Source organism: Calypte anna, chromosome 5A, assembly GCF_003957555.1.
Source record: "Calypte anna isolate BGI_N300 chromosome 5A, bCalAnn1_v1.p, whole genome shotgun sequence".
Classification (NCBI taxonomy): domain Eukaryota; kingdom Metazoa; phylum Chordata; class Aves; order Apodiformes; family Trochilidae; genus Calypte; species Calypte anna.
The window spans coordinates 36432038-36448138 of NC_044251.1; the positions used below are offsets into that span (position 1 = coordinate 36432038).

The 16101-nt window shown below is 39.2% G+C and overlaps 1 protein-coding gene across 1 annotated transcript in view; it reads right to left on the reverse strand.

The window, feature by feature from the left end:
• LOC103535033 (nesprin-2) overlaps positions 1-16101 on the reverse strand; it is a 177863-nt gene that overhangs the window by 88679 nt on the left and 73083 nt on the right. The window contains exons 46-55 of the mRNA XM_030452086.1: positions 15907-16068; positions 14399-14542; positions 11000-11155; positions 10372-10637; positions 7169-9284; positions 5396-5718; positions 4313-4457; positions 3371-3586; positions 2722-2987; positions 1792-1948 (exon numbers count right to left, since the gene is read on the reverse strand). Of these exons, the coding sequence (XP_030307946.1) occupies positions 1792-1948; positions 2722-2987; positions 3371-3586; positions 4313-4457; positions 5396-5718; positions 7169-9284; positions 10372-10637; positions 11000-11155; positions 14399-14542; positions 15907-16068 (3951 nt within the window). The remainder of the gene's footprint in view (positions 1-1791; positions 1949-2721; positions 2988-3370; positions 3587-4312; positions 4458-5395; positions 5719-7168; positions 9285-10371; positions 10638-10999; positions 11156-14398; positions 14543-15906; positions 16069-16101) is intronic.

Consider the following 16101-nt stretch of genomic DNA (forward strand, 5'->3'; position numbering starts at 1 on the left):
TATTTGGAAATGTTGTTTTTGTGATATCAAACCTAATTCGTCTACCTCTGTAAGCAGGTTAACCTTGAGAAAAACTTGCTCATTTAAGCAAATGATGCTTTTCAATCTGTTAGAATTAATTAAACTTGATACTACTCCATGTCAGGCAACTGACGCACTGATGTTTATTGACAGCTATAGCAATGTAATCATTCGAAGTGCTCCTATGATTAAATGTTAACCTTTGTGCTCTCCCTTTTGCCAAAAGGGCCTTTTCTCTTTGAAAGACGTTTAATGGCCAACGTTCATTCCTTCATTATTATAAATGACACAAAGGCCACAAAAAGCAACAGGTTTCAAGCTGAAGTGTCTGCTTTCAGGCAATTACGCAGAGCAGCACAGCAGGCTCTTTTCAAAACAGTAGTTTCCAGTTCTGCAGGAAGAATGTGGGTTTTATGAGATAAAAGACACTTGAACAACTGTCTACAGCTTGTGGCCTAGAAATAAAATCCGATCTAAGTCCTCTTGCAGAGAGAATGAAGAAACTCATTTATTTGAAGGTTTTCTAGAATTTCAAGTTGGAAAGTTCTGTTTGTTTGCTTTATGGTTCCTTTTCCCAAAGCTCAGCTGTCTGAGAAACTTAAATGTTAATTCGAGTTATTGTGGAAAATGATCTACTGCTCCTATCAGCAATGAAAGACATTAAAATTCTTTTCTTCTTCACGTGGGGGGTAACAGTAACCCATTAATTCCTAGTCTTCACTTGAAAATCTTTTGCTTCACACAAATACAGTGCACAAAAGAAATATGCAAGAGAGATTTATTTCCTGTCATCCTACAACAACTGGGTCTGATATTAAAAAAGACAAAAGCTGAGAACAGCTGCGTGCCTCACTCTATGATCAAGAAGGAGACTGTTCTCAAATGGCCCAATTAAAATTGTGCCAATGTTTATGGTAGTTTACAGATTCCCTGACTTGAAACTGATTTAAAAGAATCAGTTATAAAGTTAGGCTCCACAATTAAGTGTGTCTCTGCAAACTCATTTCTGTATATATTTAAATCTGAGTTCACGTTTCACAGATTATTTAGCTGGAAAGTAAATGTCTAACAAAGCTGTCCCAATTTTTTCCTAAGGGACTAGAGGATATCAGTTCCTATTCACATATTCATCTATGCTGGCAAGTTAAAACTTTGCCACCAAACTAACCTAGATTTGAAATTTTGTATTTTCCATTCAATAAATAGAATGGAGCCCTAAATAATTCTATAGATTTTATAGATAATTGGATTTCTTCAGAAGCAGAAATGATATTGCCCTGATACAAAAATACACTGAAATGATAGAAATGTATATAGACTGGGTTGCTGCAGAGTTCTGGTTATTGCTGATGGAGCCTGTGGTCCTGATCACAATTTGATTTCTAAAAAGGCATTTACCATATTAATCCCATCAAGTGGGATGTCAAATCCAGAGCATCTGAAGCTACCCTGACTAGGTACACAGGGGGGGGTAGGAAGCACAGAATGTACACTAGGAAATCCTTCCTAAAAGTCATGCAGCTGACTGTGAATCTCTCTGCAATCTGGGAAGACTTTTGTAGTTGGTAACTGTACCACAGGGAGAGAGAGGAACAGAAACCAAGGCTATGGCAGAGCCAGTCATATTATGCTGAGCCAGATGCATTCTCTTCAAGTCAATGTGCATGTGCATATACTTTGCCACTAATTTTATTTGGAGCAAGCTCAAACCCCAGCATAAAAGAGGACATATTCCTAATGTCCCCACACAGTAACAGAGATGTTACCAACCTCCAGTTGTCCTGCCTTTCCAGTAGTATCTTTTAATAACATAGATGCAGCATTCTGTAATGCATTTGTCACAGCACTTATTTCTTCAGTGATCTTGTTCCTCTCTTGAATCTCAGCTTGTACAGAATCCTTATGGTCTTGAGTCTTTTCAGACAACCTATAAAACACATTTCCAGCAAGAATATATTGCATTTGACTGTATACTAGGTAGGAGTAACCAAAGGGAATAGTTAATACAGTTATTTTTTTAATTTATATCCAGAGACACATATATTTGTTTTTAATATCATATTCTTCAAATAAACCTCAGAGTATCTGTCCTTTGTTTCAGATTCTTCAAATATGAGTTTTCAGATGTTGCTGAAACAAAATGTATGTTTGGAAGACCAAATGAGATAGCATGCATATTTAAACAGCAAACAGAGCTCAGGTTCTCAAGGTCTGAAAACCCTGGCAGAGCAAAAGACATTCCCAAAGAGTTCCAGGTCAAAAAACAGGCACAGAGAAGGGCGAGTGCAATCACAGATTTGCAAAAAGTCTTTTAGGTGAATTTTAAACAGTGGCACTCACTTAGTAAGGCAAAAGCTTAATTCCTGCAGAAAGCATAAGGCCTGACTTTCATAACAGTGGATGACCCACTCATCTCATTCACAAGATCTTGGAGCCTCCAAAATCAACCATCATCCCTGCTGACTCTACATTTGAACACAAATTGCAGCCCCCACACAATATGGCCAGGCCCAGGTCTCCTCCCTAACTACTATCTCCCAATGCCTAGATGGGTTGGATGGAGCACTGGTCTGACCCAGTAAGGCACTTAAAAAGATAGTAAGTGCATTACAGCTTTCAGACATTCTTAATACCTAATAAAACACTGTGCTTATTAGTTGAACTACGCTGTACTTTCAACAGAAATTTAAAATTACTTACTTTTTACATCTATCCTGCATTGCCTTTATCTCACATAAGGTGGGAAGAGCAGCTTCTGCCTCAGGATTTTCCAGTAAGTTCAGGATGTTTCTCATTCGGTGAAGAAGTAAGAGTAAGAGGAGCTGTTGCTGGTTGACATTTTCCTCAAATGTGTTCACAAATTCTAATAATTCTACCAGTTCCTCTCTGGTGGCCTTTTCTTTCTCTTTAAGACTTTCTGGCTGTTCTTCCTGGAGCTTATCAAGAATTATTGCTTCTCGTTCCAGCTAAGCAAACAGATTGTCAAAGCATGAGATAAAGTGTTTTTCTATTCAGTCACCTTAAGTTATATTATTCATTTACTAAATCGCATGACTAAGTAGTGGGAATTATATAGACAGAGAGCTTGAACCTCTGAATGTGCCAACACATTTCAGTTTGCTCTAACAAGGCACATAACCACACACTGAGTTGTTCCAGGTTCAGAGCAATTGTACTGTAAAATTCCCCATTGTTTTTGACTCACAGCTTAACAAAGGCTGGGGATAGCTGGCTGATCAGTGGGTAAGAAATGATGCTCTGCACCAATCTCAGCCCTTTAGATGCTGCTTTACTGAGGGTCTCATCCCTACCATATTCCCCAAAACTTACAGTTTGTTGGGCAGCTCACCTCTTCATTGATGAATTTCCACTCCTGCTTTAGTTCTTCACAGTTAATTTCCAGCCCTTTTGCTGCTTCAAGCAAACCCAGCCAGTTTTCCCACAGCACTGTCACAATCCTGCCCAGTGCCCTGTCACTTCTCTTACATAATCTCATCAGCTCTCCAGAGATCTGCCTCAGCTTCACAAGATCATCTTCAGCTGAGTCAATACTGCAGACTAAAACCTTATGGGAAAAATAAACAAGTAAACAAATAAAATAATACGGATGGAAGTGTTGATGAAGCATCCAATGACATGATTAGGATCCTCTAATGAAATTGCAGTCACTCCACTGAGCTGATTAAATATGGTTGCAATGAAAGCATTTTGTTGGCTAAGACTGTGGAGAAGGATGAAGCATACAAACAAAACACACAGAACAGTGTGCCCAGGCAATTAGGTTGTTCTTAGTACTTCCTGGTTATTCGGAGGGGAAGACAAAAAAGCAGGAGTTACAGATATATAAAATGACAAGCCTGTAACACAGAGAGTAGTAAAAGAGAAGACAGTAAAGAGGTGGAGTATAGCAGAGGTCTGGTGAGGAGGCAGCAACAGAGGCCTGGGTGACAAAACTGGAAATTCTCTGATATACAGTTCTGAGGGAAATCAACAGCAGTGTTAGAAATCTGATCAGTCTTAGTCCTGCAAAGAAGTCATGAAGAATCTGTACAGAAATACAACACTATCTTGAGCACAGAAAATGTTTGATTTCTACGGCAAGAAGATGTACTCATTTTACATGGCCTATTATAATCTGCTCTTTTTATAGGTATAAAAATATATTCTGTGGTTTGATCTGTACAGAAATACAGGATAAGGAATTTTACTGCTTTCTACTGTATCATATGGTGTTCATAGCAGCTACATCAGTTTTGCATGAACTTTTCACATTCTTCAGAGCCTCTCTTACCTTGCTTTCTTCTAAGTGTTCCAAAGCTTCTTTATAAGACACTGGTATTTGAGACAAAGATTGTTGAAGCCTCTTTTCTAGTTGGTTAAGATTATCACACACTTTATCTTTGGTTTTTGTGTAGCTTTTGTATTTTTCAAAATACCTGTACAAAGCAAATAACAGACCAATTAAAACTTGTGGTTGCTCCTCTCTCCAATCATAATGCCCAGTACAATACAAAGTATTAAAATTTTCTGAACTAATAGTCATTATTATTTTGCAGGTTATCTTCAATTAGCAGTTGTTATACACATCAGGTCTGGTATCTGAGATACTTTAGAGATGCAGGTACAGGTATCACACAGGTAAAGAAATATAAACATGTATACCTGTGTATCTGCCATGGAGCTGCCCAAAAGAATTGTATGTCTTGAACTAAGTCTCCATCCATGTCAGATTGTCCCAAAAAAGTTTCCAGTTTGTAACACACATTCCATTTATCCCTATGATGTGTGGCCTCTACAATTACAATTTCTTGTTTCTATATCTTATAATCTCTTCTCTATTACCAAAGCCTTTGAAGTCACACAATTCTTTTATTGCAAAAGCAGATTTTAAGGTTATCCTCAACAGACCCAGAAGAATCATAAGCAAGCAATTTAAAAATCCTTTACTCTATTTCCCAAGCTTTTTCTGTACATGTATCTGAAGGCTCTTCAGATCTCTTCTGCATTTGAAGGAAGGAAACTATGCCCTGTTCACTTTGTCAAGCCATCAGAATAGCCAATGCAGGAATCCATTAGGGCCCCTGTGAAAACTATTCTGACCTGCACCAGCACTGAACTAGAAACTGTGGAAATGTGCTTTCTTTTGATTCTGGCACTACATGGCACTCAGTGAAGCCCCATATATACTTTCTGGAATGCCAAATTGTAAAATTATTAGCAATATGCTTATTACCTGGTCATTTTCCTTCACATTACAATCACATTGGGAACAATAGAAATGCTTACAGTTGTTTCTGCTCAATTACCTGATTCTATCAGAGCAGAAACAAAATGCACTTGTGACCAGTCAAACTTGACTTAAAAAGGAACCTACCTCTGTTCATCAGCTTCCTTTTTTTGAGCCTTCTCACTTAATGCCAAATTCCTGTTCACTAGTTCTGTTAAAGTGTTCTCCAGACATATTTTGTCTTCTGGTTTCACCAGATTTTTCAGCTTAGAGTACAGGTTTTCTATGTCAGCCTTTGCAGAGTTGAACTCTTCTTGTTTCCACTGTGGAGTTTGACAGATCTCCTCTGAGCTACTGAGCTCTGCTGTAGAGGACTTGACTTGAGCTTCATATTCCTCAAGGAACCCGGTGGCTCTCCCAACAGCCTTGGTATAAAGCTCACCAGCCTTACATGCCTCCTCCAGTGCACCCTGCAAGTGTTAAAAAGACAAAGGAACAATCAAAGAAAACTGCTGTGCTCCTCTGGAAACCCAGATGGTCTTCCAGAATTTCACACCTGGTTCTCTTTGGCCTGGGGAGATGGTGGAAGACATGGCAAATGCACTCTGCTGCCTACGTAGTCACACTGCTGTAACCTATGGATTTAATGTCCTCAACCACCAGAACAGCTTTATGAGGGAACTACCAATACTGGAAAAGTCCAGAGAGAAGAATGGAAGGACACAAAAGTGACAAGATCCCTCATGGACATGGAAGCATATGTCCTGTTCAGATGGAAAGCCCACATGTTCATGTTTCACTCTTCTCCAGGGTCTATATACACTATGAATTTACAAATTGCTTCTCATTAAACCCTCTTTTTGGTTTATTTACACAGGGAACGTTGTGTGACTTTGCCAGCTCATGGATTCCCACAGGGCAGAGAAATTGTAGCATTGTGCTTTCTAATAATACCCAGGCAGTGAAGAAGCAGCACAGCAAACCAGGAAATCTGGCAGCACAACTAGAAGTTCACCAGAGAAGATGAGTCTCTCCCCCTGTTATTAGCTACTACTTCATATTTCCATGTTTGTAAGCACTTATCTCTTGGGCCCAGGTCTTCTTGACCAGGACACAGCTCCTTCCAGAACCTCTCTGCTATGAAGGTTACCACTTCTCTGTTTCCAACATATTTATTCATTGTTTGTCCTTGTAGTAACACTGCCATGTAGCTTAAGCAGTCTGTTTCCAGCCATAATCCTAATTTCTCAGATAGATTTCCCACTTGCCCTCAGTTTACCAAGATGAGCAAATTCAGTTGTATTAACTGCCTCCAACATTAATCAGCCCTCTATCAGCATCTGTTCCAGTTTGAGTGGATACAGGCAGCAAGAACTGGGTCAATCTCCCAGCAATGACTTATCAGTGACTTACATACTTGTGTTAAAGCCTTGGGTTCTCCCTGGTTCCCCTTCCTTTGCTCACCCTCCCTGAGGCCTGATCACATTACCCTGACCTGTGCTTTACTCTCCTTCATCATTCCCAAGGGAAAGCTTTTTCTTTATGGTAGAATGAAGGAGATTCTGCAGTAATCACTGCCACCATTGAAAACATTACATAAAATCAGCCCAAAGAATAAACCCAGGAAAAATGCACCGTCTGTCTTCAGCTCAGTATTTCAACACATCATTTTCCTTTCTTTTCTTGAGCAAATCCCCACTGCTTGATCCTAATCAAACGGAATACGACTGATTTCATTGTATCATCAATTTCTTACCATGATACATTCATATCCACCAATGCAAAGATAATGATGAGCCAATTCAGTTATTACAATAAAAGGAGGATAAGTCATTAAAAATAAACACTACAGTGTCAGAAAGCTCATCCAATTTTGGGGAAAAGACATGTTTATACCTTAATATTATTAAATATACTTACAACACGGGCAGCAACATCTGTCTTGAGTTTTATTTCATGACCCTGCAGCATCTCTAATTCTGTTTCTGTAACAGCAGCATGTGATTTTTCTTCTTGCTTTCCCTCCTCTTTTTCCATTATACATTTAATAGTTGAAAACTTTGCTTCCATTATATTTTGAATCGCTTCCCATCGCATCTTTTCATACTGCATCATTTTCATGTCTACTAGAAGTGGCTGCTGGAGCTCTGATTGAATATTCTTTATCATGTGGTGCATACTTTCTACTTCATTCTTAATATCTTCCTTGTTTACACACTGGAGACCAGAGACCAAGTTTTGAAGAAACTGATTCAATTCCTCAACATCTTTCTCCAGGCTCTTTATTTCTCTCCTTTTAGATTCTTTGAATGGTGTACTTAGGACTTCATTTTTGTTTATTTGATTTGCTACCTCCTGGGTTAAGTACAAGATTTGTTGAGCTGTCTGAAACAGAATCTGTGCAGATATAAGATTCTCAGCAGGAAAAGAGGTAGAGCTGTCATTTAGGATGTTAGCTTCTTTTCTTACAGTGGATGATACAGTCTGGATTTCATTTAGCAAAGCTTGAATCTTATCACATTCCATAACAACATTATCAAAGTGTGCCACCTTCGCTTTAATTTTATTTTTAATTTTTGAAAAATTAGTTTGCAATTCATCCAGCTGCAGCGAGTCCCATTTTAGACCGACACATTCGAAGATTTCTTTATACTTCATTATTTGTGACAAATTGGACTGAAAAGCTATTGCTTTTTCTTGAAGTGCTTTGCCTTTGCCCTTTGCTTCCTGCTTGGCACCTGTTAATTCGAGATCAATTAATTCCAGGTTCATTTCACTGTAATGCAGATCATTAAGATCTTGCTGCAAAGAAGTTACTCCTTCAGCAAACTCTCTGCAGACAGCTACCTTCTTTTCTACTTCATGAAGTTTACTCTGAATTTGCCTCTGTGTCTTCCTTGCTCTGTTCTTCAGACTCCTTAACTGATCAATCAAAAATAGTTGTTCAGACAGGCTCAGCTCCCCAGCTGTGACTTGACTCTCATTAAAGTGGGAAGAGACAAGCCCTTCTATTTCCTGTACATCCTTTAAAATCTTGTTTAAAATGTTATGTTGATTGATTAATTCTGACCACGTGCTGCTTTCATTCTTGTCAGGCCTGGCAAGCAGCTCAGCATTTTGAAGCTGACAGTGAACTTTTTCTATTTCTGCAATAAGTTTTTGCCTTTCCTCCAGCTGGAGCTCCAGGTGTTGTAATCTTTGTGATGATTTTAAAACAAGAGCCTTGTATGAATTCTGCAGTGTTTTTAAGAGGGAGGTCATATCAGAGATCTCCTCTGGCTTCAAGCTGGGAATGATGTGCTGGAGTTGATGATCCAGTGATACAATCACAGGCTCTTTGTTTAGAACTTCTGTGCTCATAAGCTGGCAACTTCTGATCTGTGATTTAACATCACTGGGGAAAAGTGCAGCTTTCTGATCAAGGGAGGACAGGGAATCTTTGACCCAGGTAATATTTTCTTTCAGCCTCTTCATCATCTCATATTTCATGAGAGCAGGACCAGTGATCTGAACATCCTCTTGAGGAGTTTGTTGCTCTGATAATGCTTCTAACTTGCTCTGCAAATCATGTATAGAGTTCTCCAAAGCTACCTTCTCTTGATCACTCCAAATTCTTTTCATCTGCAGTTCAATCCTTCTTTTCAATAGAGAAAAACCATGTTTAATGTCCTGCAGCTCTGTGGTCCAAAGTACAAGGTGTTTGGCTTTTCCTTCAGGTGAGGAACATAACTCTGCTTGTAAATGCTGTTCCTGTATCAGTCTCTGAATATCCTGTGCTTTATTCATAAGAAGGTTAAATTCTTCAATTTCTCCCATGACTTGGTCACGTTTCTTTTGCACTGCTTGTTCCATGTGTTGCCACCATTGCTCCAGTTGCCTCATTTGGCTTTCAGTTAACACTTTATCCATGCATGTTAAGTGCTGAGATAAGTTTTCCTGCAGAGTTTTCAACTGGTTTAAGACATCCCTTTCCTTTCTTAAAGACTCTATGCATGACTTGATTTTCTGCAGAAGAGCTGTGTTGTTCATAGGACCCCTGCCAAAAATGAGTAGTATTAAAAAAACAACCAAGCAAACAACAACAAAAAAGTCCTCCTAAAACACAGACTAGATACATTTTAAAAAGATAATTTCAGTGTTTAGAAAATCAATCACCCACTTTGGTCACTTAACCATATGTATCACTCCATGTTCTCTCACAAATCTCCCAGCCACCACTGCAGTATATATTCTAATGTATATTTTCTAAAATTGCAGTATATACTAATATAGAATGAGCTGTTTCCTAAAGCAAGGCAGCCTCTCTTTAGAGTTACAATAAATAACATTTTAAAAATCAATCATAGTGTTAAGTCATCTTTAAGTGAATTAACAACATTTTATGGTAAATTCTGATTCAAAATGATGATGAAATTTAGTCATATGAAAAACTTCCAAAATTTTCATTCGCTCACAATTAATTTGGAGAAATTAATCTACTCATCTTTTATTTTCAGATGTATTTTGAAATTTCCACCTTAGATACATTTAACAGCGAGATTTTTTGTTCAACTTTTTTCAATCTCTTTGCTGTAAATTAACAATTTTATAAATTATTTTAAAGATTTTCAATTTATTATATTTTACTGTGTCTGAAAGGTTAGTAACATGATTTGAAGGCTAATTCAAAAAAGATACTAAATATTTTGTGTGCATTGGGCTACCTCTGAGTATCTACTGTACATTTATTTATTGCCACAGAATTCTTCCTTTCAAATTCAGTTAATTTTCACAGTAAAGAGATCAAAACTGATAAGTCCTTAAAGGAAAATTAAAATTTCATATCTGCCATATTTTTGCAAAAATAATTTAATATGGCTTTTATATATTTTTATCATAACAACCATTTCTTTGCTTTGCTGAAAAAAATAAATAAATAGATCCTGCTAAAGGATAGGAGAAAAACACCAGAAACGCTTCTGTTAAAGGGTGTTTAAACTTACAAACTTCTCTTGCTACTTGATGTTAATGAGATGGATAAAACACTGTATTTGTGTCTGAGGACTACTGAAATACAGCATGAAATTCAGTTAGGGTAATATTTGTTCTGCAACCTATTAACAGAATCCCTTCACTGTACTTACATTTTTATGTTATCTTTTTCTGTTGACAAATTTTTCATTGAGGACTGCACAGCAGACAGATTTTTCTGGTACTCATTAATTAAACAGTATTGTTGTTGCTTTTCTGTCTTAACAGCATCCAGTTCTTGAAGCAGATTGTCCCAGCAGGGCACTGCAGGCTCTGTGGTTTGCAGCTCTGTGCTGTTTGATGCTGTAGCACTGGGAAATGCTTCTTGACTATGACACAAAGATTTTGCTTTCCACGTTTCCAGTTCACTTTGTAAATTCTACAACCAAGCCCACCACAGAAAGAAGATTAAAAGAGGATCTTAAACACTTTCAGTACAAAATACCATTAAGTACTGCTATAGTCACCTGCAAATGAGCACATATGCCTGTGCATATCATGGAAGCACACCCAAGTCATAGGTGTATCCACTACTGCACTCCAGAGGAGCAGTACAAAATAACAGGATTTATATGGTCATGTTTGCAGTGTTTGTAGGTTATCTGCTAGACAAACCAATTAATCATGTAGTCAAACCTTAGATAAGACTAAATGCAACAGTTTTGCTTTGCCCAAGTGAATAATAATTCTGCAAGTGCATCACAACATCAACAATGAGGAATGGCTTAGCAATTTCTGTACCTCCAGCTCCTTCAGTTGTTCATTTATGAGCACAATATCCAGTTCAGCCACTTCATTTTTCAGCTCATTGACCTTTTGTTCCTCTGCAAAATATTCACTGTTTATTTGCACTCCAGGAAATAGTTCCTTCTGGACAATCACTTCTGCATCTGTGTCCTACAACACAAAATAGGATTCTTATTTCTAAAGGTCCCAACAAGTTTTCTGACTGCAACACTCTGCTTTACATGTTTAAGCCATGCCTAAAACCTGCTGTGGCTTCTCCTACATCCTCTGTAGATCAACCATGACCCAGAAGGCTGGAACCTCCATTACTGCTCCCACCTTTGCAGTCACCCAGGCTTGCCACCACTTCTCAGATAGCTGTGAAATCTCTGCCCATCACATTAAGTTTGAAACTCTGATGTCCCCACTTACAACTAACATCCTCCCTGTACCCATCTACAGTACTGATAAATTCACAGGTCTACTCTGCCTTCTCCCTCTCCTCCTTACACATTTATGGACCTGTCATCTCTCCCCACACCCACATTCCTTCTGCTCAGCACCGGCCTTGATAGACTGCTGTGTCCTTTTCCAAGACCATTTCATCAACTGTTCCTCAAAGGGCAACTCATGCATGAAGCAGTTTGGCTGTGCCACAAAGCCACAGATGCTACTGCCACAAGTGTGATCAGAAATTAAAGAGGAGAGCATTATTGAGCCATGCCTCAATCAGGGTGAGAAAAAAGAGACCCAATCCCTGGCAGTGCCATCCATTCCCACAGGGACAGAAGGACAAGTCATGAGGAGAGCGGCCCTGGGTAACAGGAGATCAGCTGAGCTGAGGTCTTTGCCCAAGTGGATGCTCTTACCCAGACCCAGTTCAGATGTACAACTTAATACTCTAAATCACCCTCAGCTATTGCATACAACAACCTAAAGGAAATATTACAGGCTTACTGGGTCACAGGGTGTCATCTTAAAAATCTTCCTGCATTTCTCTTCCCCAAGTACCCGTCTATATCTGGTGTAAATTGTGACCTGCTCCTTGCATAGACTTCATGTGAGTGAACACACAAATATACAGGTATAACTACAGGGTGAGTTTCTGCAGGGTGCCAACATTATAATGAGCAACTATAAGAAATGCTTGTTTGATAAATTTACTTTTTTGCTACTCTAGATACAGTTTTACTAGGAAACAGCCATTTATCCCTGCAGACATATCACTTGTAAGCTATAACTGTCTTCTGACTGTCATGAGCTATCCAAATTATACCTGCTTAGAAGTGTGGGAAAGATGTAGCACATTGCAGACATTACTGGAAAAGAATAATTCTATTTATTTGAAATTTTTGTTTATTTCCAGTCAAAACTGAAGGGGATTACTCACAAAGTAGTTAGAGAACTTTTCCATTTTTCAGTGTATAAAACTGAAATGGTTATACCAATTCAGACACAGGATTTCATCTTAAGAGACTTCGGTGTGCTGTAAAACTGAAGCTGAAAAACTCAGCTAAGCAACCACACAGTGAGAAGGAAATCCACTTCACTGGGTTGAAATATAAACACATCAAAGCACACAGAAAAGTACCTGTCCTGACACTAAGAAAAACCTCAGGATTGCTGTGTACTTGTTTTGCTTGTTTGTATGATGTTCTCAGTGTGCACCTGGGCACTGCCTCTTTGGATACACAGACACACAATGGTTTAAATGGTCTCTCCACACAATGGTTTAAATGTCTGCCACAGTTTTCAAGTCCACCAGATAGTTGTAGAAGGAGGAAAGTATGTGAAAGAAAGTGAATGGGAGTTGCTAAGCAGCTACTGTCCTTCATGTACAAAGCCAGGGCTCCACTGCTGACTCTCAACAGTGCAGACCTGTGGGAATCTGCCAGACATGACTGACTTCAGGCTAGGGTATAGCCCACAGTCTAAATCCCTTCTTATCCTCAAGAAATCAGCAGAACCTACTTCTCTTTCCTTTTGCAAACTCCAAAACAATGGAATACAAACACTTAATGATCACACTTACAAGATCAGTCAATGAAGAACAGAATAGAATAATTTCATGTGGAGGGGTCCTACAACAATCATCTAGTCTAAATGCCTGACCCAATAATAATCAGCAAACTTGATAATGGTCCATTTAACCCCTGCATCTAAACCATTTATAAATATTTTGAACAGAACTGGCCCCAGAACCGAACCCTGAGTAACACCACTGATGACTGGCCAGCAGGCATATGTAGCCCCATTCCCTACAACCATCTGAGCTCTGCCCATCAGCCAATTCTTCACCCAGTGCACTGAGCACTTGCTCATCCTACAGTTGAACAACTTGTTCAGAAGGATGCTCTGAGAGACAGTATAAAAAGCCTTACTAAACTCCAAAAGAGCTACATCTACCTTCTTCCCTTCACCCACTGGGCAGGTGACCTTTTAACAGAAGAATATCAAATTAGTTAAACAGGACTTTCCCTTTGTGAGCCTGTGTTGACTGTCACCAATCTGTGCCAGCTCTGGTTAATGTTATTATCAGTGATGTGGACAAGGGATTTAGCAAGTTTGAAGACAACACCAAGTTGGGCAGAAGAACTGATCTGCTTGAAGGTAGGAAGGCTCTGGAGAGGGATCTGGACCCGATAGATCGATGGGCCAAGGCCAATCGGATGTGATTCAACAAATCCAAGTGCTGGGCCCACATCTGGGTCACAACAACCCCATGGAACACTACTGGCATGGAGAAGAGTGGTTGGAAAGCTGCCAGGCAGAAAAAGACCTGCTGGTGTTGGTCAACAGCCAGCTGAACATGAGCCAGCAGCGTGCCCAAGCGGCCAAGAAGACCAACAGCATCTTGGCTTGTATCAGGAACAGGAGACAGCAGGACTGGGGAAGTCCCTCTTTACTTGGCACTGGTGAAGCTGCTCCTCAAATACTGTGTTCAGTTTTGGGATCCTCTCTAGAGGAAAGACATTGAGGTACTGGGCACATCTAACAAAAAGCAATGAAGCTGGTGAAGTCACAATCCCTGGAGGTATTTATTTAAAGGATGTGTAGATGTAGCACTTAGGGATGTGGTTTAATGGTGGACTTGGCAGTGTTAGATTTATGGTTGGGCTTGATAATCTTGAAGGTCTTTTCCAACCTAAATAATTCTAAGATGACTGTACTGCTCTTTAAATGCTTTTCAGTAGTACTATGATCTTTTCTACAACTTTTCCAGGAACTAAGGTTAGACTAAGAGGTCTGTACTTTCCTGGGTCTTTCTTCACTTCATGTCAGCAATATTGGATAGCTTTGGTCCTACCTACAATTTAAGAATCTAGTAATAAAGAATCAGTAGTCATGGGGCAGTTGTGATGTAACACCCTTAGTTTTAAACTATAGACTTAGTAACAACAGAATGTGGCTTACCTTGTGTGCAGAAACTGGGGGATTAGATTCCAGACCATTTTTCTCAGCTGATGCAGATTTCTGGAGTTGACTCTTTTGGCCCAGCCTTTGTTGAACCTGCTCTACATCTTCACTGTATGACTGATCACTAGGTTTCTCCTTTTGCTGTAAGAAAAGAAACAAGTAATCAAAAAGCCCTAATCAAACCTGTTGAGGAGTAATTACAGTGCTTGAGATTACAACATTACAAATCCCATTATTGTAGGTAGATGAGGAAAACCACCTTATAATTTATTATGGGCAAGGTCATGGTAAAGGAAACCTTGCTGAAAAAGCAGTGCTGTAATTTTGTTCTAAATTTTTTTGAAAAACTGCAAATTGCAAGTGTTCTTTCTCTGAACTACATTGTCCATGTCTCATTTTTTTTAAGCATGGACCTTGAACCGTGTACCCCTGGATAGAGTCTTGAATGTATTTTTTTAAAAGGTTCAGCTTTTTCCTGAGGCTCCCATCTTGTAATTGTACTGTAGACAGAAAGTCTGTGGTTAGACACCCAGATGATTACCAGGCAGGATATTCCCATAGGCAGCCTGAAGATCTGTAGCATGTATATACTGAAGTATTTGCTGACTCTAAGTTATGCCTGGGTTTGTGTATCATCTGGGGACAGATAAAACAGAAGAGCCACCTACACAAAATAAAGAAGGGCAAATCCTTACAGCATGACCATGGTGGAGAGCACAGCATTGGGGACCTATTTGTGCTGCATGCACACTTGAGCCACTGGCTGCAAGACACACAGGATGTGTACTGAAAGTTGCCCACCCACCATCCTGAATGAACAAATTTACCCCAATTCTCAGTAAGCTCACAAGTGCACACTGTGCTCCATCTTGTCACAATTACACTGCCTTCAGCATCTCACAGTTTGCTAAAGCTCAAGGCCTGAGAAGAGTCTGGCTCTGCCTTCCCTATAATACTCCTTCAGGGAGTGGATGACAGCAATGAGACCCCTGTCAGCTTTTTCATCTCCAATAGAATTTTGCCTCTTCTCACTCATCACAGCTCCAGCTCCTAAACACTGCTCTAGTTTGTCAAAATTCCACTTGTAGCAGGGTGCACCAAACAGGACACAGCATTTCAAATGCAGCCTCATGCATGCAAAATAAATATGTAAAATAAAGAAATCTGAATAACTGAGACTCAAGTTGACAACAGATCCAGGCGACTGACTTGGAATGCAATATCCTCAACAAACCACTTTGTGGCAGCCTTTGGTAGTGTAAAAAAAAAACCCAACCCTCTGTATTAATTTTAAATGTACAGGAAAGGATTCTGAGAGTTAACTCGTACTGGGTGTAGAGCTCATCAGGCAAAAATACCTCAGTGTAAGGTGAAGTTTTTACTAATTATTTATTAGTAGTACCATTCCCACTGCAACTAACCTATATATATATATATATATATATATATATATGTATATATGCCCTCAAATTCAATCACTCTTGGGTAATCTCATGTCCAATTACCTTTGCTGAACAGGTTTTCTTTCTTGTTTCATCACTTTCAATATTAATACCATCCTGATGCCTCTCCAGTTCTGCTTCACCACCCTGAATGGCATTATCCAGAATGTCTTCTTGGACTCCATTGTGTTTGTCCATACCTGGGCTCTCCTGATCAACTTCCCTCTAGTTTGAAAAAATAAAAAATATTTACAACCA